The sequence below is a fragment of the Cervus elaphus genome, chromosome 15, assembly GCF_910594005.1.
Source record: "Cervus elaphus chromosome 15, mCerEla1.1, whole genome shotgun sequence".
In the NCBI taxonomy this organism is placed as follows: domain Eukaryota; kingdom Metazoa; phylum Chordata; class Mammalia; order Artiodactyla; family Cervidae; genus Cervus; species Cervus elaphus.
Genome location: NC_057829.1, coordinates 60,730,711 through 60,756,458, shown reverse-complemented (window position 1 = coordinate 60,756,458; position 25,748 = coordinate 60,730,711). Strand labels below are relative to the sequence as shown.

The 25,748-nt window shown below is 40.4% G+C and overlaps 1 protein-coding gene across 1 annotated transcript in view; it reads right to left on the bottom strand.

Moving 5' to 3' along the window:
- Positions 1-585: 585 nt before the first annotated feature.
- Positions 586-25,748, bottom strand: part of CC2D2B (coiled-coil and C2 domain containing 2B) — a 96,892-nt gene continuing 71,729 nt past the window's right edge. Inside the window, exons 27-36 of the mRNA XM_043925975.1 lie at positions 24,730-24,828; positions 23,341-23,523; positions 23,001-23,198; positions 21,181-21,270; positions 17,615-17,728; positions 13,884-14,018; positions 13,390-13,512; positions 7,704-7,762; positions 5,266-5,443; positions 586-2,787 (exon numbers count right to left, since the gene is read on the bottom strand). Coding sequence (XP_043781910.1) covers positions 2,599-2,787; positions 5,266-5,443; positions 7,704-7,762; positions 13,390-13,512; positions 13,884-14,018; positions 17,615-17,728; positions 21,181-21,270; positions 23,001-23,198; positions 23,341-23,523; positions 24,730-24,828 — 1,368 coding nt within the window. The 3' untranslated portion in view covers positions 586-2,598. The remainder of the gene's footprint in view (positions 2,788-5,265; positions 5,444-7,703; positions 7,763-13,389; positions 13,513-13,883; positions 14,019-17,614; positions 17,729-21,180; positions 21,271-23,000; positions 23,199-23,340; positions 23,524-24,729; positions 24,829-25,748) is intronic.

Here is a 25,748-nt window from a genome sequence, read left to right as displayed (position 1 = left end):
TCCTAGAAAACTTTTTAAAAGAGCTAAACCACCTGCCTCTTCTACCTCCTTCCTCCCTGTCTGCATTTTCTTAATGAAAATGACTGTAAGGTTAGAGCCTCTGTGGTCTCCGTATCACCTGGGAACTTGTTACAAATGCAAATTCTCAGGCCCCACCCCCGATCTCATGGAATCAGTAACTCTAAAGGTCAGGCCCAGCGAAGTATGTTTCAACAAACTCTTCAGGTGATTCTTATGCATGCTGAAGTTTGAGAGCCACTGAGGAAGAAGACAGAAGGTTCCTTAGAGATGTGACAAAGATGGATGAAGGCTGATGTACTTCTGACATCACAGAGCTATTGCACTAGAATTGGACTGCCTCCTCTGCACTTGACAGTTCTGTAATCCCTATTGGATTACGTTACTGTGATTAGGTTTCTGTTCCTTGCAACTGAATGCAATTCTAATTGATAAATCATCTTTTAAATCTCAGCTCAAAACTTTATCTCTGTGGAGAGGCCTTCTCCCACTACTCTGCTTATACCCTCCATCCCCATCAAAGTCCTCCATTACGCCAATATTTTTGTTTCCTTTATAGCGCTCATTATACCCTGGAATTATTTCACCTACTTACTGTTTATTTGCTTATGATCTGTTTTCCTTGTAAGAATGTCTTCACACTGTCCTCTAGCACATACTGAAGTGTCTGGTACATACTGGATGCTTTGTAATTATTTGTGGATGATGTTGCAAAGAGTCAGACACAACAGTGACTGAACAACAAAAAATTTTAAAATTATACACTACATCTAATATCATGTACTTTTAAAACAGTCAAATGAAAAAACATGGTTCATTACAATCACACAATTTTTAGGAAAAATTTTTAGATGAGAAATACACATATTTAAAAATGAATATGATACAGAATATAATGCACACTTGCCTATGAACATTTTCCACCTTACTCTTAAGTGGTCTATCAATTCTAAAGCTACAAACAAAATGAACAAAATAGCTAGGTAAACATTCAGTATGGCACAGAAATGAACTGTATGAGTTCAGCCTTTATTTGGCAAACTTGTCTTTCCACAGATATCATTTTGTGCTACCCCAATTGATGTGGGAAACTTGTTAATAACAAAGCCTCCTACAGCATTTAAACACAACATTCAAATAATGAATGTTTATATGTTTAATGAATGTTAATAATGAATGTTTAAACAAAAACATTCAAATAAAAACAATTCTGATCATTTTTCTGATGCATGCCAGAAGACATATATAACAAAGTTTTAACCTTGCATAAAAAACATTCTCTTTACATACCCTTTCTTTCTAGTAATCTTGAGTTTCGTCTGAGACTAACATCCTGCAAATAAATGAGGTCTTCTCTGGCCTCTGCAGGTATATTGGGAGAGGGGATTTAGGCTGAGGGTTCCCTGAGGATGATTTTGGGGTTTTTGCTCTCTGCTTCTCTGGGAGTGATTCAAGGAACCCCAGTGCTACTACAGTGGGAGAAGTGAATCTTCTTTTTCTTACTTTAACCTCATATAAAATTGCTCTCATAAACCTTTGGAAATCTATCCTTTGATTAAAAAATAAGTTGTTACGTAACATTTAAATAAACTATTTGAACACTTTGCTCAATGAAGTACAGAACAATCAAATATAATAAAGTACAGTATTTTCTACTTAGATCCCTACCCACTCTTTCTTGAGGCCCTGGATGGGTCTCCTTGGGGCACCACTGTGAAAGAAAAGCAGCAGAAAGTGCCAGAGGCAGAATGGGGAGCTGCTCATTTAGATAAAGAGGCCTCTGAGATTCAGGCAAGACGTTTATCTCCCTTTCTCACAGAATTAGGAAAAAATTTAAGTAGTGTTTCCTGAGAGTCCCTTCTAAATACTTGGAGGTGAAATGACTTTAGGTCAGTAGTATCTAAAGAGAAAACTTTTAAGAAGCCCACAGAAGCTGTCCTTAACCCAAAATGGCATATTTCCTTCTTATTCTTCAGCGAAATAATCTTTTATCTCATGGGTTTCTATTTGAATAACTCCTGCCTGGAATTCCATCAGAACCATCATCAAAGTTATCAGCCTCATTTTAGTAATGACAGCATTCTGTAAGGCAGGGTTCTCATTCTTAACTGGTTAAGAGAATTGCCTGGGAAGCTTTTTTTAAATAATGTAGGTTCTGGAGCTGTACTCTCAGAGATCCTGATTCAGTAGGTCCTGGATGGGATGTGGGAACCTGTATTTTCAATAGGGCTTTCCAAGTGATTTTGATGGAGGTGATGGGGGCCCCCAATTAGAGCAACACTGGCTGTGGAGAGAGGCCAGAATTGCTTCTTTCCTAGAATAAAACCTACTGTAGACAGTGATCCCAGGCGCCAGACTTTCCGAAGGGTCCTCCTTGATGAGGCCTCTGATGAGGAGGTCATTTATACTTGTCCCCAGAAACTCAGGCAGTGAGTCTTGTGCCTTACTCTATAAGTGAGCCAAAAATTGGGCTCACGCTTGTCTGGACTTGAGGATAAACAGAAAAATCCCAAGTACCAGAAAAGTCTGTCTTTTGGTTGGGGGCCCATGTACCATCTTCTCCTTCTATCTTTTTCCTTTTCACTGATGTCGAGCTAATGAAGCCAAATAGACCCACACAGATAATATGTTGTTTGGGTAGGGGTGAATGTACACAGCTAGAGCAAATTCTGTCTGTGGAAATTCAGAACAATGAATTCCAGTTTGATACACAGCATCAATAACTGACTGGACATCAGTGTATGGCATCTGGATAGGAAATCCTGTGACCTGGACCAAAGACAATAATACATAAACCCACATTACAATCATGTAGGTGGTTGGGAATTACTGTATGAAAAGATTACAGAAGCCTCAAAGAAATGGAAGTCATAAAATAATAATAATAATAGTTATCATTTTGTGGGTGTTTACCAAGTTCTAGGGGACCTCCTTGTTGGCTCAGTGGTAAAGAATTTGTCTGTGATGCAGAAGATGCAGGAGACACCACGGGTTCGATACCTGGGCCAGGAAAATCCCTTGGAGGAGGGCATGCCAACCCACTCAAATGTTCTTGTCTTGGAGGATCCCATGCAGAGGAGCCTAGCAGGCTCCAGTTCATAGGGTCACACAGAGTCGGACACAACTGAAGTGACTGAGCATGTACTATGTTCTAGGCACAGTGCTAAATACTTCACATTTTAATTAATCCTCAAACAACCCTTTGAGGCAGGTTTTGCTATAACCCCACTTTATAAAGAGAGGAGCAGAGCCAGGTCTGTCTAATGCCAGAGCCTACACATTTAACATTCCACATACTTGCACTTTTTCTGCAATGGCAACCTGCCAAAAAGGAAACTTCTTGGTCATATAAATGATTTAAAAGAGCATTTTGGAAGAATTTATTTCACATTGATTTAGTTTATATTTATTGATATCTATGACAGGATTGGTGGAGAAGGCAATGGCAACCCACTCCAGTACTCTTGTCTGGAAAATCCCATGGACGGAGGAGCCTGGTAGGCTGCAGTCCATGGGGTTGTTAGGAGTCGGACATGACTGAGTGACTTCACTTTCCCTTTTCACTTTCACGCACTGGAGAAGGAAATGGCAACCCACTTCAGTGTTCTTGCCTTGAGAATATCAGGGACGGGGGAGCCTGGTGGGCTGCCGTCTATGGGGTCGCACGGGGTCAGACACGACTCAGCAGCAGCAGCATGACAGGATTGGGCTTCTCTGGTGACTCAGCTGGTAAAGAATCCTCCCACAATGCAGGAGACCTGGGTTTGATTCCTGGGTTGGGAAGATCCCCTGGACAAGGGAATAGCTACCCAGTCCAGTATCCTGGCCTGGAGAATTCCATGGACTGTATAGTCCATGGGGTGGCAAAGTGTTGGACATGACTGAGGGACTTTCACTTTCATTTCCTCCAATGACAGGATTAAAGGATATGGGACATGGGTCTCATGTAAAATTATCTATTAAAGAATTTACAAAGGACAATCATAAGCTGCTTTCAAGCCTCAGATTGTTTACTTTTCTGATCTTTAAATCTCTTCATGTGCTCTTCCCTTGTGAGTGCATAGTACACTATCCTTCCCTAGTTTACTTAATAAATTACACTGGAATACAAATAATAGTTAACATTTAGTAAGTGTTGGGTGCTATGGTTAAGCAACTCACTTAATCCTCACCACAACCACAAAATTGCTAACTATTTTTATCCTTGTTTATCTTGTGCAATGGGGTAAGAACGTATAGAGAAGTTGGGTAATTTGGTCAAAGTCAGTGAATGGTCGAGCCAGGATTTGAACCCAAGCCGCAGGATGCAGTCTAGATTTATGAATCTGTGTTATTAAACAGCAGATAATTTTACAAAGGAACTCTAAGTTTAAAACCTTGACTTATACTTAACAATACTTTGCTTATCTATTTACCCCCTAATTCAATTAAAAAGAAAGCAAAACAAAACAACTACCTCCCTATTCATGAATAGTTCCTGCAGACACCTCCCTGGCAGCCTAAGTTTCAACTTCCAACAGATAGCTTCCCTTCCTCTTTCCAAGGCTTTCTCTAGAGGACATTTTCTGATCTACAGGATGGAAGGGGGAAGGAATATCACTCTTGAGAGGCTGGGGCTTCCAAAAACTACTGCAACAATTCATAGGCAAGAGGAGGAGAGAGGATTCTCAGAACTCAGGATACTGGTAGGGAAAGAAAAGAAGGACTTTAAAATACACCAAAATGCCTGCCATGATTATTTGATTATGGACTTGAGTTTGATAGGCCTTTTTACCATCCAGGATGATGTTAAATGTGCTGGTGAATATACGAGAGGAGGTTAAAACAAAAGTCCAGGCTATGATGTATAAATCTAAGAGTAATTTGCATATGGAAGATATTAAAGCTTGCCTGAAGTCCTCTTGCCCAGAACCAAGGACAGGGAATCCATCCTATTACTACCATCTAGAGATCATTTCTTAGTTTCTTAGTTGCAAGTCATTTCCTTTTGGGCATCTCTTTCCAAAGTTTGTGGTTTGTGTATCATAAAACTGATTCCAAGAAAATGTCATGCAATCTGGTCACAGTACTAGTTATTCACTACATTTGCAAAGTCTCAGTCTAAACATAAGTGGATTTTAATGACATAGCATGTATAACATGAGATCAAGATAAAAGATATCTCAGGGGTTTTTAAGATTACTATCATCTGGCAGTTAACATCATAGATAAAACCAATGTCGTTAATGTATTAAATCATATACAAACCCAATAAAATTGTAGTAGTCTTTCAAATTCACTCTCTTCTTCAGACGAAACAAAGCTTGCAGTACCAAGTTCTAACTTAGGAAGAATCTGTCGTAAAATGAAAGTACACTGTCTATTCCAACGTGTTGGCTGTTTAGGCCGCCATTCCATTATTTTACACTTCAGAGTTCTTTCAATCCTAAGGTAAGAATGCAAAGATCATTTTATGATAAATTACAAATCATTTAATGAATGTGAAAAAAAGTTTTGTCACATTTACTCAAGTATGAGAATGATACTTTGCAGGGACTTCCCTGGTGGTCCACTGATTAAGAATCTACCTTGCAATGCAAGGGATGTAGGTTCAATCCCTGGTCAAGGAACTAAGATCCCCCACTGAGTAAACTGCCCAGGAGCACTGGAGCCCGTGTGCTACAACTCGAGAGGCCATGTGCTGCAACCACAGATCCTCCATGATCCAACTCATGCTGCATCTAGGACCCCACACAGCCAAATAAATTAAATAAATGTTTAAAATATATAGTCATTCACAATTTGAAAAATGATACATTTTTGATGTAGGAGAAAACCAGACCACCATGGTGAGGGATATCTGTCATCAACCACATTAATCTGGTTTGGGAAAGATCAGGCTCTTGCTTGGCTTGAGGAAGCAAGATGCTTCCTGGGGTAGCTAGCAATTAGTTCTCAAAGGCACTTCTTTCTTCCAGTTCCCTGTGTGTAGACAGCTGCCTACTAGGTGTGATTTGCTACCACCTGATTACTGGGTTGACATTCCTGTTCTCCAAGACCCTCCTCTGACATAAGACATCGTATTTCCAAGAAATGCCTTTATAAAAATCCAGGTATCTTGTCTGGGGTAATGTTAGAAGGAATGGGGTTATTAAAACAGTTAATCCAGCAAGTGGAATTGGGAGGAAATGAGACACTGGATTGATCAGTATGATGATCAGTTTCCCCCGATCTGATCATTCCCCCAAATGTATGCTCTACGCAGGCAGGGAGTTTCACCTACCTACCCCGCCTCTGAAACAGTGCCTGCTGAGGAACTGTTCCAGGGAGGGAGAAAGTGGAGTCCAGTGTGAGCTGGTTGGTGGGAAGCCTTTCCTCTGCAGAGGATTATTGTGTGCTGGGCCTCTCCTTTTGGCTGAGTCAAATAAAGTAAGTAAGTGGTTTTGAGTTTGCAGAGAGTCTCAGTCATGGCTGCACACCAGAATCACCTGTAGGACTCAAAATACTTGACTATCCTCCAGATAGTGGCTCAGCAGGTCTGATCCTGAAAATCACCTGTTCTATCAAAACACTTCACTATCCTCCAGATAGTGGCTCAACAGGTCTGATCCTGGACTCTGGCACCTATATTTAGTTCCAGAAGCAATTCTGATGAAAACTAAAAGTTGGAGACCATTTTCCTAGTGCATTTCTTCTTCTTTTTTTTTTTTTGTTAAGACCTGGGGAAGAAGTAGGGGAGTAAGAGGTGGGGGTCATGTGCTAGTGAGAAAAGGGAGTGGCAAAATGCTTTTTGTCCTTTTCTGTTTTGATTAGTTGGTAGCAGCTTACATGCCAGCCTGCTGTGTCAGCATGAGTCACTGGAAGTAGTCAGATCTAGAAGCTTCTGACATATCTGGAGTAGGAGCAAGGTCTGCTGCAAAGGCTGTGACATTTTGGGCTTGACTGAGCAACTCTTCAGGGTGTGCGTGTGTGTGTTTGTGTGTCTGTGGAGTATGTGGATGAGGGTGGCTACCAGGGACAGTACTGATATTTCTACTACCCAGCTCGGATGTTTTTACCACACCCCTATTGTTCTTTTAAGAAGTGTTGTTGCTGCTGCTGCTGCTGCTAAGTCACTTCAGTCGTGTCTGACTCTGTGCGACCCCACAGACGGCAGCCCACCAGGCTACACCGTCCCTGGGATTCTCCAGGCAAGAACACCGGAGTGGGTTGCCATTTCCTTCTCCAGTGCATGAGAGTGAAAAGGGAAAGTGAAGTCGCTCAGTCTTGTCCGACTCTTTGCGACCCCATGGACTGCAGCCCACCAGGCTCCTCCATCCATGGGATTTTCCAGGCAAGAGTACTGGAGTGGGGTGCCATTGCCTTCTCTGTCAAGAAGTGTTAGTTATTGATTATTACTAAAAGGCTAAACAGGTGTCTGTGTCGAGAACTTCCCAATAGCAGCCCACAATGTTGTCCAGATGCAACTGTATTTAACTTCACATGTTTTTTCAAGGAGTATTGTGGATAGCAGAGGGGCTGATTTTTTTATGCAAGGGCCAAGAGCCAGACGACTCAATGGAAGTAACTATTAAATCTCCATTTCATGCTTCTGTTGCTGAGTCTAATAGGTATTTTTGAGAGACTGGGTTACAGGACTGAAGGGTGGCTGAATGGGAGATTAGGGAGAAAACATGATAATCATAGCATATAAACAGGGATCATACCTGTTCTTTAGATCTTCTACCATGCTCTTATTAGTATCAGAATAAATTATTTCTTCAGGCTGAAATACAGAAAACTGAAAGTGAGAAAAGGTTCTAGGGAGGCCATCTTGATATCAGTCACCCCTTGGAGTGCTGATCATAATGGAGGGGGCAACCTAAACCTCTCATGTGGCAGAAGCACTCAATAATAGGAGCACAGAGCTAACACAGATCACAGCATTTCCTTTGATTTTAATACTACTTCACCAGGGCAGGGAGGGGAAATGGATTTACGAAAGATATTCCTCATGAGACAGATCTGCTGTTTGTTTATTCAAATAAGAACTTGGCATTCTTATTCATTCCATCAGACAATCTCTGGAAGCTGTACTGGTCTCATCCGGTTATTAACTGTGACTTTGGAGAAATTACTTAACCGCTTTGAGTCTCGGTTACCACATCTTTTAAAGTGAATGTGAAGTCGCTCAGTCGTGTCCAATTCTTTGCGACCCCGTGGGCTGTAGCCTACCAGGCTCCTCTGTCCATGGGATTCTCCAGGCAAGAATACTGGAATGGGTTGCCATTTCCTTCTCCAGGGGATCTTCCCGACACAGGGATCAAACCCGGGTCTCCCGCATTGCAGGCAGACACTTTAACCTCTGAGCCACCAGGGAAGCCCTAAAGAGGGACAATAAGAGCATCTACTTTCCTGGGGTCATGCGAAGATTTTAAAATAAAGTCATACATGTAAAGCCTGGCACGTATTGCCCAACTAAGGTCAGATAGTACTGTTATTACTCTCCTAACATGGTTTATCATCCACCTCCGTTGTTTCTTTCAGCAGGCAGGAGCCAGTTTTCTCCGTGTTCACAGGTGTGCATGCGCACATATGCAAGCATATACGCAGAGTCCATTTCAGTCTCTGCTGTCTTCAAGCCTTTGCTTCCGGCACCCCAGCAACAGCAGAGAGCAAGGCTCTGCCGTGTCTCCCCATGCTGCTCCGCCGAGCTGGATTTTCTGGGACAAGGAGAGGACTTCTCCGACCCCCTCCCTCCTACCCAAACGCCCTGCAGGGCTCACATAGACAAGAATGGATGAGTGGGACTGGGTTTAGAGAGTCTTTACTTTGAATATTTATGAGCTGAGAAACAGCACCTCTGTAGAGACAGGGACAGATGCTTCCCCCTCATGAGTGTAAGGGAGGAAACTTTTGCTAGGACTCTAGGTCTCAGAAAATTTCAGGGGTGATTTGAGGAGGCTCGGTCTATCATGTCCTGATCTAAGTCAGTGGCTCCCAAAATGTGACACCACCCCCTGCTCAGCAAAATGTTGCTGAGTCAGCAGCCTCAGACCTACTGACTCAGAAACTCTGAGGGTACAGCCTAGCAAATTGCTTTTTAACAAGCCCTCCAAAGGGTTATGATGCCTACCATGGTTGGAGAACCACTAGATTAGAGAATATGCTCAGGTACAATGAATTTGCCCAGAGTAGAACATGGCAGAAGATGAAATACTAGAGAAAGTAAAGTCTAAAACCCAGCATCATCTTGCAGAGGTCACCAACTATTAAAGACAAGGCAGGTAAACCAAAACCCGACTGCTGTCCTCAAATTACTGTCTGCCCCTCCAAAACACTGCCCTGCGCCCCTAACCTGGCAACTCCCGTGGATTAGCTAGACCACCTTCAGGCCTGAAAAAGAGGCCTGGGTTATGTTGACCCAATACGTTTATGGAGTGTTAGTCTATTTCCCATTTGGGCAAAGGCCCCTTTCAGGGAATTCATAACCTTTAAAAGTTCAAGAAGATGTCCCTGTTAACTCCATTTCTCTGTCACACACACACTCAAATTTATGTTCTCAATTGTGATTAACAGAAAAAAAAAAAAAAACAAAAAAACCAGCATTCACTACAGACGGTGGTTTATTCTGGTATGTGTGTGACAAGGCAGAAAATCAAGCGCCACTGGCCCACAGGGAAGAAATCAGTAAAGACAAAAGTCAAATGCAACTATGAGTTTTCTGTTTAATTACTCAACTTGACAAAAGGTTTAGTTTCCACTCTTAGTCAGAGTGGCTTTTAAAAATACAATTTTGATTACGGCAGCCCTTGCCTTGGTGATGCTGAATAAAGAATAAAGGCCAAAGTCCTGACCAGGACCTCAGCTCATTTCTGCTCACCCCCTGGTAGCAGCCAAGCTGGCCTTTCAGCTCTGTGACAGACACTTGGCCCTGCAGGTTTTCATCTGCCTGCAGTGCAGGAGACCTGAGTTTGATCCCTGGGTTAGGAAGATCCCCTGGAGAAGGTCATGGCAACCCACTCCAGTATCCTTGCCTGGAGAGTCCCACTGACAGAGGAGCCTGGCAGGCTACAGTCCATAGGCTTGCAAAGAGTTGGACATGACTAAGCGACTAACACACACACAGCCGGTCTTCAAGCCTGCTGTTTCCGCTTTGTGCTGGGACTACTCTCCTCACTAATCTTCATCTAGACCAGCTCCTGCTGCTCAGCCCTCTTCACAGTGCTGCTGGTCATCACTTTTTTCCCCAGGAAGCCCCTGAAGCTCCCCTTCCCCTCAGGTTTCCTGCTGTGTGCTCCCAACGCACATTCATTTCTTCTTAGTGGTATTTATCTCTCTCTACTCCAAGTGCTTGCTTCCTTCTGTTTCCTCCTCTAGAACACAAGCTCCAAGAACACGGTTGCTGTTCAGTTGCTCAGTTTTGTCCAACTCTTTGTACCCCCGTGGACTGCAGCATGGCAGGCTTTCCTGTCCTTCACCATCTCCCGGAGTTTGCTCAAACTCATGTCCATTGAGTTGATGATGCCATCCAACTACCTCATCCTCTGTCGCCCCCTTCTCCTCTAGCCCTCAATCTTTCCCAACATCAAACTCTTTTTCCTTGTGGTACCTATACCTAACACAGTGCTGACCCACTGCAGCACTCAATAAATGTTACCCAAATTAATAAGAGAATGATTAAAACAAACAAAAATTCTCATCTCTGAATATACTGTTCTCCCCCTAGGAGGCTGCAAGCAAATGCTTTGGTCACAACTTTAGGATAGGCAAGCAAGGCATTGCGTGGGTGCTGGAAATGTGGCTTGCTCAAGAGAGATAAGCACATTTCCCCTTACTTAAAATGACTTTACAGACATAAATGCTTGCATCTGCAAGGAAAATGTTTAGAAGGATACACAAAAAACTACTGACTGTGGCTATTTCTTAGAGAGTGGGGAAAAAATGCTGAAGAGGGAAGAAACTCTCTATTTTATATACTTTGGTACGGTTTGATTTCTTTTCCCCCACAACCACCATTCCTTCTTTTCGATATTGTGAACTATGTCAAACATACAGATAAAGCACTGAGAATAATGTAATGAACATCCACCCAACATACATACCACCTAGCTATATCTAATCTTTGTATGCATCCATATTTTTTTAGATTTTTCAAAAAGATGTAGGAATTTCCCTGGTGATCCAGTGGCTAAGACTCTGCCTTCCCAATACAGGGAGCCTGGGACCGATCCCCAGCCAGGGAACTAGATCCCATATGCACAGTCAAATAAATAAATACATTTTTTTAAAAGATGTAAAACATTACAGATAGACTTCAAGTAATCTATATACTGCTCTCTGATCTCATTCCCCTTTTTTCTCTCTCCAAAGGTAACCTTTACCCTAAATTTGATGTTTATCATTCTCATGCAAGCTTTTATACTATCACTATGTATCTATGGACTTCTCTGATGGTTTAGATGGTATTCTTTCTGCCTGCCAAGCAGAAAACGCTAGTTCGATACCTGGGTTGGAAAGACCACCTGGAATAGGAAATGGCAACCCACTCCAGTATTCTTGCCTGGAGAAATCCATGGACAGAGGAGCAGGCAGGGCTACAGTCCATTGGGTCACAAAGAGTTGGACACAACTGAGCAACTAACATTTTCACTTATATATCTATATATATATAAACACATATTTTTCAAACTTCATATATATGTGTCATTTCACATCTTCTTTATTTTGCTCAACATTACATTTTTTATATTCACTCATGTTGATACAATGGCTCTAGGTCAGTGGTTCTCAACTGTGGCTACATGTGGGAATCACTTGGGGAGCTTTAAGTAACACCAGTGTGTGGGCTCTTCACTCAGAGATTCTGATGTCATAAATGTACAGTCAAGTTGAGAGCTACAGTAAATTAGTTTCATATATTCTTTTTTACTACTGTATAGAAGATTTTGGGTTTCCCTGGTGGCTTAGACAGTAAAGAATCTGCTTGCAATGCAGGAGACCTGGGTTTGATCCCTGGGCCAGGAAGATCCCCTGGAGAAGGGAATGGCAACCCACTCCAGTATTCTTGCCTGGAGAATTCCATGGACAGAGGAGCCTGGTGGGCTATGGTGTATGGGGTCGCAAAGAGTCAGACATGACTGAGCGACCTACACATACACACATATAAGATTTCATAGTATGGGTTCTTGACAACTTATGTGCCCATTTTCTGGTTGATCAATTGCGTCCTTTTTTTTTTTTTTCTATTTCAAGCAATTTAGTAATGACCATTGTTGTGCTCATCTCTCTGTGCTAGGGTACATACTTAGAAGTTGAATTGGTGGGTCAAAGGTTGAGCTTTTTCAACTTTACCAACCTTACCATATTGATTTTCAAAGAGTTTATAGCAATTTACACTCTCACTATTTCTCAGCCTGTTTGCCAATATTTGATATCATCACACTTAAAAAAATGTTTTCTAATCTTATACATGTAAAAATCATGTTTGTTTTAAATTATATTTCCCTCAGTACAAGTGAGGTTGAACTCTGGAGTTTCTGCTTCTATGAATTGTCTTCTTCCTATTTTTCCATTGTTCTTTTTCTTATCCCCCCTCTTTCTTCCTCTGGGTCATAGCTCCCAGTTTTTGAATTTTGCAATTGCCTGCACATTGACATACCATGGCTCTCAATCCAGAAACTGCTGTTGAAATGGAATTTGGGTGTCTTCCCAAAGTGATGCTGAACACACCACAGATTCTCTGGCCAGGTCGTCTGGTGGTTAGATTGGTTCCTGATGCTCTGATCTGTACTTTGGTCTCTTAGAGCTCCAGGTAATGGGTCTGCAGCTTACCTTTCTCATCTTCTCTCAAGAGGAGCAAGGCAGGGAAGCTCCATCATAGTCCTGGCTTCAAAAAGTGAGACTGGCTCTGGTTCCCTGGACTTCATGACTCACTTTTAGACTTTGCTCCCATCCTCTTTGGGCCCTGCTCAAGATGGTGTTTCTGTCCTATTTCTATTCCAGTAGATACCCATCATGGTTCAGAGCCCAGATAAGCCTTTTGTTTTTCAATTTTTATAGTTTATTATTGTCATGGATGTGTCGTAGAAGTGCAAGGTCAAAGTAAGAACTTATTACACCATCTGGACGTTATAGTTTCTGTTTCATGATGAATACTTTAAAAATTTTACTCGAAAACCTAAATTCACAATTAAGATGATGTCTTCTTCTCAATTCTTCTTTCACAAGTAGAGGAAAAGGATCAGAGTAGCCTAAAGTCAGGCTGGATGGCAGAGAAAACTGGATTTTATTGATGTTGCTAAACCATTCAATAAGCAACCAGCTATATAAATGTAACAAGAGCTGTCACAACTCTAAGGTCAGAACCAATGGTAACTTTCATACAGACACACCTGGAAAGGTGTGATTTACCTGAATGCTTCGTGTGTTTGTTCCTTGATAATTTTTTGGAAGCAACTGTTTCCAGAAACTTTCCTTTGAACAGTCAAAATACACAGCCATTGGTGAATTATTCTGCTGCAGATTAAACCAAACCTATTAAAACATTAACAGAGAATCAACATTGGCCCACGGGAGTACGAAGCCCATAGGGGGTTACAGTCTTACTACCCAGTGAACTGGCAGAAGCCAAGGACAGCTCTGCGGCAGGAGGTACACAGAATTCCAGGGGCATGTGAACACTAGACTGCTCATTGGTTCTCAGCCTTGGAGGTGCTACGGAATCACCTCAAGGAGCTTTGGGGACATAAGATTTCCCTGCCCCTACACCCCAGGGATTCTAACTGAACATCTACGGTTTCCTCAGCGTTTCCACATGATTTTAATGTACAGTCAGGGTAGAGAGCCACAAGTTTGACTCTGGAGGACAGAACTCAAGATCTTCCCCCCTCACCCAATACACTTACGTTTTCACCATCAAACAAACAATCTACACCTTGTAATGGACAAAATGGGTCAAACTGCTTATGACACTGTCCAGTTAATGGATTCCAAAGCAAATATTCATCAGTTTCCTGAGTTAATACATACGCCACGTGCCCCTGTCCAAAGAAAGAGTTAAAATTGTTTTGGGGGCATGATTGATTTAACTCATTTTTGTATTGGAAATTGTAGTGTAAGCATATGCTATCTCTGACTTTTTACAGATAATATTATCAATCACCTTATTGATTTTTTTTCTGTATGATGTATCTATTTATTGGCCATGCTGCACGGCTTGTGGGATCTCCGTTCCCTGACCAGGGATTGAACTCAGGCCACAGCAGCGAAAGCCCAGAATCATAACCACTGTGTCATCAGGAAACTCCCTGTTACCTCTTATCTTTTAAAAGCCTTTTTTAGAATATTTACAATTTTTTTGAAAAGGGAAAAACCAAAGCAATAGAAATCCACAGGCCCAGGCTAGCATGAAGATTCAAATGAGAGAACTTATGAGCCAGTGTTGTCACCCTCATAGCAATAAAATACGTTGTTCTGATGAAATCAGTATATGAAGAACATTTCCCAATAGCTAGTGCTAATGTGTAGGGGTACTTTTGCATAACTCACACAAAGGTGCTATATGGATTAGCCCTGCTTTAAGCAGAATATACTTAGAGATCAAGGGTGAACACCATGTAGAGTTATGGTGTTAGTCCAAGGCTCTGAAAAGCTAGGTGAAGTTAAAAAGCCATCAAATTAATTTTGAGAACAAGATCTAGAATTAGAGGCCAGAGAGAAAAACAGAAAACCATTTGAGGAATAAAAGTAGTCACTATGTTACTATTTTGCTCTGCACATACTTGTGATGTGTAAACCTTTCTCATTTAGCAAAACATAAAAATTTCAGGTAATGATAATAATAACTGTTTAACATTTATCATTTACGTACCCCAGGTTCTGTACTCAGTGCTCACGCTAATTTTACTTAATTTCTCACTTTAATTAACTCCAAATTCTGTGAGGTAGGTATGATTATCATGCCCACCTTTCACATGAAGAATAAGAGAATAACAACTTGTCTAGGGTAATAGGGAATAGCATTATTCCTTTGAGCAGGGGCTTCCCTTGTGGCTCAGCTGGTGAAGAATCCGCCTGCAATGTGGGAGACCTGGGTTCAATCTCTGGGTTGGGAAGATCCCCTGGAGTAGAGAAAGGCTACCCACTCCAGTATTCTGGCCTGGAGAATTCCAAGGAATGTGTAGTCCATGGGGTTGCAAAGAGTCAGACACAAATGAGGGACTTTCACTTTCACTTTGAGGGTCAGAGAAATAAATAAGGCTGAGATCATACAATTAGTAAACATTATTAGTGAAGTGAAAGTTGCTCAGTCGTGTCTGACTCTTTGTGACCCCATGGACTGTAGCCCACCAGGTTCCTCTGTCCATGGCATTTCCCAGGTAAAGTGGTGTCACCTCAACCACACAGACAAGGTGAAACTTACAGGTAAGTGCTGCCACCCAGTGTTGACTCACAGGTACAAATACAAATGTCTGTTAAAATATTGTTCACTGTTTACTGCCATCTAGTGGTGCTCAAAGCTACAGCCGCGCGATCACATGGGGAAATAAGCCATAGGTTTTCAGCTAACAAACAGGACACAGAAATAATAAGCTTTGCAAAGGAAATACATAGAAATAAATGATCATGACAAAAAAAAAATCTTGAAGTTTTAAATGCGTATCAATATGTTCATATTACTGAATAGAAATAAAGAGTCCTAATAAGGCAGCTTTCTGGAGGTTTGAATACAGGAGTATATAATTAAGTTGTACAAATTAGTGAACTTCTGGCCCATTTCTTGCACAATTAAAATTTGAGCAGTGAAAAATAGGGAGAGGTACATCTTAATTATCTTAAATATAATTCTAGGAACATATAAAGATGATGATGGTGATGATGGTTAACAACCACTACATAACTATTACTACGATAACTATTGCTACATCACCTACCACCATCACTTATTGAGCATTTTCCATAAACCAGGTGCTGCTCTCAGTGTCATATATTTACTACATAACTGAGTATTTCTAGTAACCCCATGATGTTCAGTCGCTAAGTCATGTCCAACTCTTTGTGACCCCATGAACTACATACAGCATGCCAGGTTCCTCTGTCCTCCACCATTTTCCAGAGTTTGCTCAAACTCATGTCCATTGTATCAGTAACACTATCTAACCATCTCATTCTCTGCCACCCTCTTCTCCTTTTGCCCTCAATCTTTCCCAGCATCAGGGTCTTTTCTATGAGTCAGCTCCTCACATCAGGTTGCCAAAGTATGGGAGCTTCAGGTTCTGCATCATTCCTTCCAGTTAATATTCAGGGTTGATTTCTTTTAGGATTGACTAGATTGATCTCCTTGTAGTCCAAGGGACTCTCAAGAGTCTTCTTCTCCAGCACCACAGTTCAAAAGCAAGAGTTCTTCAGCGCTCAGTATTCTTTATGGTCCAACTCTCACATCTGTACCTGACTACTGGAAAAACTATAGCTTTGACTATACAGACCTTTGTTGGCAAAGCGATATCTCTGCTTTTTAATACACTGTCTAGGTCTGTCGTAGCTTTCCTTCCAAAGAGCAAGCGTCTTTTAATTTCATGGCTGCAGTCACTGTCCACAATGATTTTGGAGCCCAAGGAAGAAAATCTGTCACTGCTTCCACTTTTTTGCCATCTATTTGCCATGAAGTAATGGGTCTGGATGCCATGATCTTAGTTTTTTAACACTGAGTTTCAGATCAGCTTTTTCACTCTTCTCTTTCACCCTCATTAAGAGGCTCTTTAGTTCCTCTTCACTTTCTGCCATTAGAGTGGCATCATCTGCATATCTGAGGTTGTTGATATTTCTCCCAGTAATCTTGAATCCAGCCTGTGATTCATCCAGTCCGGCATGTTACATGATGTACTCACGCATAGAAGTTAAATAAGCAGGGGGACAACATACGGCCATGTTATATTTCTTTCCCAGTTTTGTACCAGTCAGTTGTTCCATGTCCCGTTCTAATGCTGGTTCTTGACCCGCATACAGGTTTCTCAGGAAACAGGTACGGTGGTCTGGTATTCCCATCTCTTTAAGAATTTTCCACATTTTATTGTGATCCACACAGGCAAAGGCTTTAGCATAGTCAATGAAGCAAAGTAGATGTTTTCCTGGAACTCCCTTGCTTTCTCCATGATCCAACAAATGTTGGCATTTGATCTCTGGTTCCTCTGCCTCTCTGAAACCTAGCTTTTACATTTGGAAGTTCTCAGTTCACATAATGCTGAAGCCTACCTTGAAGGCTTTTGAGCATAACCTTGCTAGCATGTGAAATGAGCACAATTTTACAGTGGTTTGAACATTCTTTGGCATTGTCCCTCTTTGGGACTGGAATGAAAACAGACCTTTTCCAGTCCTGTGGTCATTGCTGAGTTTTCCAAATTTGCTGCCATGAAGTAGCACTATTATCTGTACTACTTTACAAAGAAGAAAAACAAAAGGAAGTCATTCTTTACATTGTGGAAATGTTGATGAAGCAACATTATTCCCCTAAGTAAATATTTGTTTGCCTATGAAATTTCCTAATTTGTGAAAAAAATGGAAACTTGGAGTTGAAGTCTTTAAAACTTGTAACTGAAAGTTTTGTTTACACTATTTAAATATTAAGTCCAACACTTACTTCCAACACTGAGGTTCCTAGAAGGACCAAAGCTTTCTTTCCAAAATACAGGAAGAAATTACAGAGAAGTATGGCATGCTCCTCCTTATTTCCAATAGCCAAACTGATGCAGCGCTAAGGTGAAACAAAAGCAACAAGGACAAAAAAAAAAACAGGAAGGGAGGGGAGGAGAGAGTTGAGTAGTGCAAGCATCCAACAGATTCAGGGCCCCTCCACACCCTTACACACACATTTCTGCCAGGTCACTAAGATGACTGCAAAGCCTAAAACTCTGACACACTTTTCCTGTTAAAACATTAGGGCATTAGAAAGATAGAACATTAGCCTGGAACATAAGGATACTGGGTGATCCAATAATTTTATCATCCAAAATGAGGCAGATTTTTTGGGGGGACAAATATCCTGGGAAAACAGGGCTGAGCACCAAAGAATAAATGCTTTTGAACTGTGGTGTTGGAGAAGACTCTTGAGAGTCCCTTGGACAGCAAGGAGATCAAACCAGTCCATCCTAAAGGAAATCAACCCTGAATATTCATTGGAAGGACTGATTCTAAAGCTGAAACTTCAATACTTTGGCCACCTGATGCGAAGAGCTGACTCATTTTCCCTGATGCGGGGAAAGATTGAAGGTAGGAGGAGAAGGGGACAAAAGAGGATGAGGTGGTTGGATGGCATCACTGACTCAATGGACGTGAGTTGAGGCAAACTCCAGGAGATGGTGATGGACAGGGAAGCCTGGCGTGCTGCAACTCTTTGGTCACAAAGAATTGAACATGACTCAGTGACTGAATAATAAAATTGGCTAATATTTTAAGGAACTTCATCTGAAAGGAAATCACACCTGTTTTTGGAGGAAAGGATCCTTTGGTCAATGGAGTCACTCTCTGCCCTGTACCAATATAGTGCTCTCAACTTAGAAGAAGAGATCTGAGTTGGAGCCCAATCAAGAAAAGTGATGGAAACTTCCTTAGCCGAAAGACCTGAACAGCAGGGGTGGGTGTAACCAAATGCAGAGTGCCTAGTAAGGCAGTTGTAGCAGGACAGAAAAAGCACAGCAGAGGTGGCAGACCAGTGGCTTATGATTTAGCTCCAGTCTATAGGTGTGTTTTGCTTGACCCCAAAATGCTTTTAAAAATTGGAAGATCATACATACAACTCTGGATTTCTGGATTCTCTTGAAGAATCAAAGGATCTAACAAAATACATGGGCCCAAATGTTCATATGGCAATAATGTGTTGCTGCTGAGTAGCAGCTGTACCATGCAGACTCGGCTGCACCACTTAGGCTGGACACATGCTTCCACTTCATTAGTCCCAGAGAAAGGGCTGTGGTGGCCAGGGAGCTTGGGGAGGGGGAGCTCAGGAGCTCTCAGAGTGACTGACTATTTACCAGTCAGTCCGGAAGTGTTTCAATGGTTTAACAACAGATGTGGCCACATCAGTACACACTGGCTGGATGTGATGGTGAGGGATAGAGGTTAGGAAGAATGGTTCTGAAAGATACACGTGATGAACAGGAGAATGAAGAGCAGAACATGAGTAGTCTTCAATATCAGACCAAGGAGGATCCCCTGACAGCATCTCATAAGAGAAGGAGGGAATGAATGAGAGTAGGTAACTAACATTGGAAAAGACTCTGAAGCTGGGAAAGACGGAAGGCAAAAAGAGAAGACAGCGACAGAGGATGAGGTAGTTAGATAGCATGATAGCATCACAGCTCAAAAGACATGAATCTGAGCAAACTCAGGAGATAGTGAAGGACAGAGACACCTGGCTGCCGCAGCCCAGGGGGTTACAAAGAGTCGGACACGACTTAGCGACTGAACAACCACAACAACGTAACTAACATACTGTGTTTCAGCTGCCTATCCTGTCAAAATCCCTGTATGACACAGATGAGGAAAGTGAGGTCCCATGGAGCTGAATAACTTAAGTCACACAGCTACCAGGTGGTTGAAGTAGGATTTGAACAAAGGTTTGTTCAAAGACTGTATGTTGGGTAGAGGAAATAACTCCTGCGACGATTTAATCAGTCATTCACTCAGGGACATCCCAAGTCCAGAGTTCACGGCAATGGGAGACACCAGCCAAGAGGAAGTCTGTGCCGGTGGGGACCTGTTGATTATGAGTACCGTTTGGCTTGGAGGGCACTTGGAAGCACTGGTATTTGCCAGAATGGTTATTTTCACAGTTATTTTTAGCTACTTTAGAGGCTATCTTTTCAATGTTCTGCAGGGTTGTAACACATTCTGATTAGTCTGAAGAGTCTCAGAAGAGTCTAGAGTTAACAGACACCTCTGAGTTTTACCGGATTTGAGTCACTGGGTCCAAACCACGGCTGGTGGTCCTCTCACTTTCATTTAGCAGAAGGCAGGGTAACTGACCTAATGAATTAGTCCTGTGCTCTCTAAATCCACTTCAGCTCAAATCCAGCTTCTCAACACTCTCAGTTCAGTTCAGGTCAGTTGCTCAGTCGTGTCTGACTCTTTGCGACCCCGTGAATCGCAGCACGCCAGGCCTCCCTGTCCATCACCAACTCCCAGAGTTTACTCAAGCTCATGTCCATTGAGTCGCTGATGCCATCCAGCCATCTCATCCTCTGCCATCCCCTTCTCCTCCCACCCCCGATCCCTCCAAGCATCAGGGTCTTTTCCAATGAGTCAACTCTTCGCATCAGGTGGCCAAAGTATTTGAGTTTCAGCTTCAACATCAGTCCCTCCAATGAACACCCAGGACTGATCTCCTTTAGGATGGACTGGATGGATCTCCTTGCAGTCCAAGGGACTCTCAAGAGTCTTCTCCAACACCACAGTTCAAAAGCATCAATTCTTCAGTCCTCAGTTTTCTTCACCATCCAACTCTCACATCCATACATGACTACTGGAAAAACCAGTTTAGCCTTGACTAAACATTCTAGATAAGTGCAAATTTGCCTTTTCATTCAAGAAGATTAAACTTGGGATGTATATGTATAGTGTGTGGGTATAGGGCCAGTGTATAATCAACTAAATATAATTTAAGGTGAAATGGAAAAAGTGTTCTAATTAGGATTGCCAGATTTTTGGGGGGAGGGATGGGATGCCTGAAGCAATTTAAATTTCAAATAAATAGTTTTTAGTTCAAATATATCCCAAATATTGCATGGCAACAAGTCTAAAGACAATTTTAATCCAAGTGCCAAGGAAGCCCTTCATTCAGATATGGGAAAACTGGGGAAGGCTTCTGGGAAGTGGTGGTATTTCCCCTAGACTTCAGGGTCTAACCACCTCTACAGTGAACAAGGCATATTTCATATTTCTCTCTGGAGAATGTCATAATATTGTACTCCTGGAATTCCTGCTGAATCTGAATATTATGAGCTACTTAAAGAGTTGAACAAGATTTTTGGTCTTTAAGAATTATTTCTATGGGTTGTTATAGAGCTGAATGAAAACAGTGTATTAAATTATCAAATGTCTTCAAATTGCATAAGGAAAGCTACTACATAAGTGCATAATATTTTTGAAATGTTTCTTTAAAAGAAAAGCAAACATTATACATTTAAATTGTAAATTGTAATTGGTTACCTCTGATGTCATCCATATATTAAAACCATCATTTTCATCCAGTGCATCAGGCATAACAGGAATCAAAGATACAAAGTGAGCAACAAGGTCCTAAAATAATATTAACTAAGATTTATTAAGAGCATACTATATGCCCATCACCAAGCACAGTGCTTTACATGCATTATCACCAAATTTAGTATATCCTACAAGCCTTTGAAATACACACTATTATTAATTTTATTTTACAAAAGAAGAAACAAGCTTAGAGTGCTAAGATAACCTGCCCATTCTAACTCACACACTAACACACTAACATAATATATGGGTTACACACTAACACAACATATGGGTCTCTGGGAATAAGCTCGTTAGCATGACTCCAGACCATGGGTATTAATCACTACATTTTACTGTAATAAATTAAAAATTTAAATGTGATACATTACATGTATACTTTAAAATACAACTGTTTAAGAAAATTGAAAAAAAGGTGTAGAAGATAGCAAAAGTTTGATTTTCTTTGAGGTTCAAAATCCATCAGAATTATTTTTATTAATAAAATCCAGTTATAAGTTACTGCAGCAAGAAGATACTGGTGCAGCCTATTTGTACAAACAACAGAACTTCTGTTGTGGATTGCTACCCCTATAGGGCTGGAGATAAGGACTCAGATTAGAGTTAACACAGAAAGTTCACCAACATTTTCACTGATTTACAGTAGCTGCCATATATGCACTACTATGACCTCCTACACTAATCATGTTTCTGACTTCATGCAGTTAATTAAACATGGCTCACAATTCCCGACAAGCTAAAGAGCTAGGATTTAGACTTCTTTTTTAAAAAGACAAAGATTGTCTTTAAAAGAAATCTGAGAGCATTATTATCTCCTTGGACTTTTGGTATCAGGAAACAGGCAAGAAGAAACCCAAAAGCAGAGTGTAGTAAAATGTGATCTAGATTAGGACTTTTGGTTTTAGCTTAAAGAATTCAGGTTTGAGCTTCATACTGGAAGAATAATATAAGTATTCTAAGGAGAGTCAATTGAGTCAATCAGGCCTGAAGAAATAAAAGGTATAAGTGATTTTTCACAGGTGTCCTTTAATCAAAGCTTTTTTTTTCCTTAAAGGGGAGACTAGATTTCTGATTTCACATTTTCCTTTCTCAAAGTGGAAGAAGCTATCTCCTCTTCTGAGTTCATAATGAATGCCTGTACATGTCTCTTTTTTCAGCTGGTAAATAATAGATATGCATAAAGCCACATAAGGTGAGAAGTGTTATGTTGGCAGTTTATAGAGCAAAAGATAAGATAGATAAAAGATAAAGAGAGCAAAAGCCTCTTTACAACAAGAAGCAATCCTTAGAAGGACACCATCTCTTTAGAAATACAACTTTCAATTCTGCCTGAAAATCAAAGGAATCTTTCTGTGTCACTTTTCAAAGTCTGACAGAAAGATTACGAAGTTGGTATGGTCACATGAAGTGATGTGGCAACAGTGACTTTCAGTACAAGTGGGCAGAGTGAAGGGCAACAGGAGGAAATGTTTTCTTCCACCATACACTCAGGAGCAAACATTGCAACACAGATGGTATCTCTCTCAGGAAACTGTCTCTGAAGATAAAGCAATTTTAATAAGAAAGTTTTACTCAAAGTTAATGTTAAAAAGTAAACCAATTAAATATAAATTGAGAGTGATCAAAATGTTCTAAAATTTACTGTGGTGATGGCTGCACAACTTGGTGTATATATTAAAAACCACTGAATTATATACTTTAGAAGGGCAAAATATATGGTATGTGAATATCTCAATAAAGTTACTATCATAAATATCACTTACAAGTGTCGCATTAGAATAATGAAGAAACATATCCAGGAGTTGTTGAGGTGGATTCAATGCCTTGATGTATCTTATTACTAAGATCTGTATCCCTTCATCATTAAAAACAGTAGTGATGATTCTTCGTTTAGGAAATAATGCCTTACAATTCTTTGTAAAAATCCATGCTCTCTCCAAAACATCTATTTGATCTGAAAACTAGAATCAAGTTTAAAATATTTCAACTTGCTACCATATTGTTCCCACAGGAAAATATCAAGAACCAACATTCATTTTTGTCAACTTTGAAATTAACACTCCTTTGATAGTATATCTGAAAATAATTCAGTGGAAAGCCTACCTTGTCTAGTTCTGGACTACAGGTGGCATATGATATTTGAGGTTCAATAGTAGCAAAAATATTTAAGAAGGTACATTCTTTTAAATTCTGTCCATTATAATCTTCTTTAGGAGACACATAAGTCTTACTCCAAGTATACCCAAGCAAAACAGGTGGAATATTTACTTGAAATGTCCCACTAATCTGAAAGAGTATATGAACAGAATGGATTCTGCATGATGAAAATAAACATCAGTCAAAGATAGCTCAGTTCAGTCTTCTCCATTGCAGGAAATAGGCTTGCATGGGTTCATGCTGATTTGACTAATAGGGACTTGCAAAGAATGACAAAGTTTTTCATGATGATCTGCTTACAAGCAACCTTGACACCCTGGGTCCCTCTCTAACATGTAGTATGTGGAAAAGGCAGAAGTAAGAAAGGGATGAAATGAGGAAGCAAGTTAATGTACCAAAGTGATAGAAACTCTTAGAGAATCGAATTTAAGCTCAGAGAAAAATGCTAAAAGACCATGTTACATTTTGCACTGGTCCTGGAAAGAGAAAAAAAATGGAACAGAAGGAGAGATGACCCGAAGTCCACTGGAGGAGGGACCATGTGTGTGTGTGTGTGTGTGTGTGTGTATGTAGATAACTTAAAATAATAACTACTACTACTACTAATATAACTAATATTAATAGTTATTGAGCACCTACTATGTATAAGGCATTCTTCCAAGTGCTTGACATAGATCACATTATTCAATGAGGTAAACACCACTAATCTCCATTTTATAGATAAGGAAATGAGCTCAGAGCATGTGAGGAATTTGTGACAGGTCACACAACCCATGAGTAGTCCAGCCAGGATGACAATGCAGATGAGTCTGCCTTTGAAGCTCACCTTCTTAACTACTTCTCTATCCTAGCATCTGGCCTGAGACTGAGAAGTAACTGCAGGGATTTGTAACAGGAAGCCCTATACCTCCTACAATTTAAAATCTCCATTGCTCTTTATTTGCAGCACTTGTATTTGTAACGTGCTCCCTCATGACATGCTGTGATTGCATAGAATCATGCAACCCATGGTTAGGAAGCAATGTCATTATTCAGAAAATGTATGAATCTTGAATTATGTAACTATTATAAACACATATGAATGTTGCTTTAAGACCTATGGTTAGCTGTCCTTTTCTTCATCAATGAACACTAAAAATATATGAAATAAATTTGTGGGTATCTCCTAGAGACGGCTAAAATCTTCAAATACTCCAACACCTAAGAGGCACTTGCATACAGGATCATTTCAACTGACTTAACCTGCCAATCAAAATCTGACTCAAAGACAACAGTAAGTGTTTCTATTAGCCAGAGACAAAAATTTAGAATTAGCAAAGAATCATTTTCTGTTACCTCAGATTGTTGTAGGAGAGCAGAGAAAGGGAAGACAATGGATCCAAGCCAATTCTTTCTTACATATGAATGACCACTGCAGCTCCTGAAAGAGTGATCCTATTAAAAATAAATAAGTTTTCTATTACTATTCTACATCATGTGATGAATAATTTCACACAAACTTGCAGGTAAGTATAATAAATTCTCTTTCATTTTAAAAAGAAACCAAAGAGTAAATAGAAAAGTTTTTTCTCACTTTCAAAAATTTCTTTAAAATTGACTATTTAAAGCAATAATAATGACCTGTTGCAGGGTTTATGACATATGTAAAAGCAAAATATATGACAAAATAACACTAACACAAAGCATAGGAGTAGAAATGGAAGTGTAATAATATCCTGTTCTTACACTGTATGTGGAGTGGCATAATATTACAGACTGTGATAAGCACAATAATATATAATAAAGCCTAGGGCAACAATTATGAAATAAAAGAAGTACAGCTAATAAGCCAATAGTGAAAATAAAGTAGAATCATAAAAGTACTCTATTAATCCAGAAAAAGGAAGCAAAAAAGAACAAAAAACAGATTGGACAAGCAGGAAGCAAACAGGAAGATGGAACCCACCCAAGTCAGTAATTATGCAAAACATAAATACCCATTTATTAAAAGATAGAGATTGTTACAACTGAATAAAAAAGGAAGACCCAACTATACACTGTCTAAAGTAAACTCATTTTACATATAAAGACACAGGTTAAAAGAAAAGAAGAAAAGAAAGAAAAAGATACACCATACATACAAACACCAATGAAAAGAAAGCTGAAATGACTATATTTATAACATACAAAGTAGATTTAAGAATTAAGAAATGTAACCAGGGATAAAGAGGAATATTACATAATAATAGAGGAATCAATTCATGAAGAAGGAACATAATCCTAACAGTGTGTGTGTGTGTGCTGAGCTGCTTCGGTCATGTCTGACTCTGTGTGACCCAATGGACTGTAGCCTGCCAGGCCCCTGTGTCCGTGAG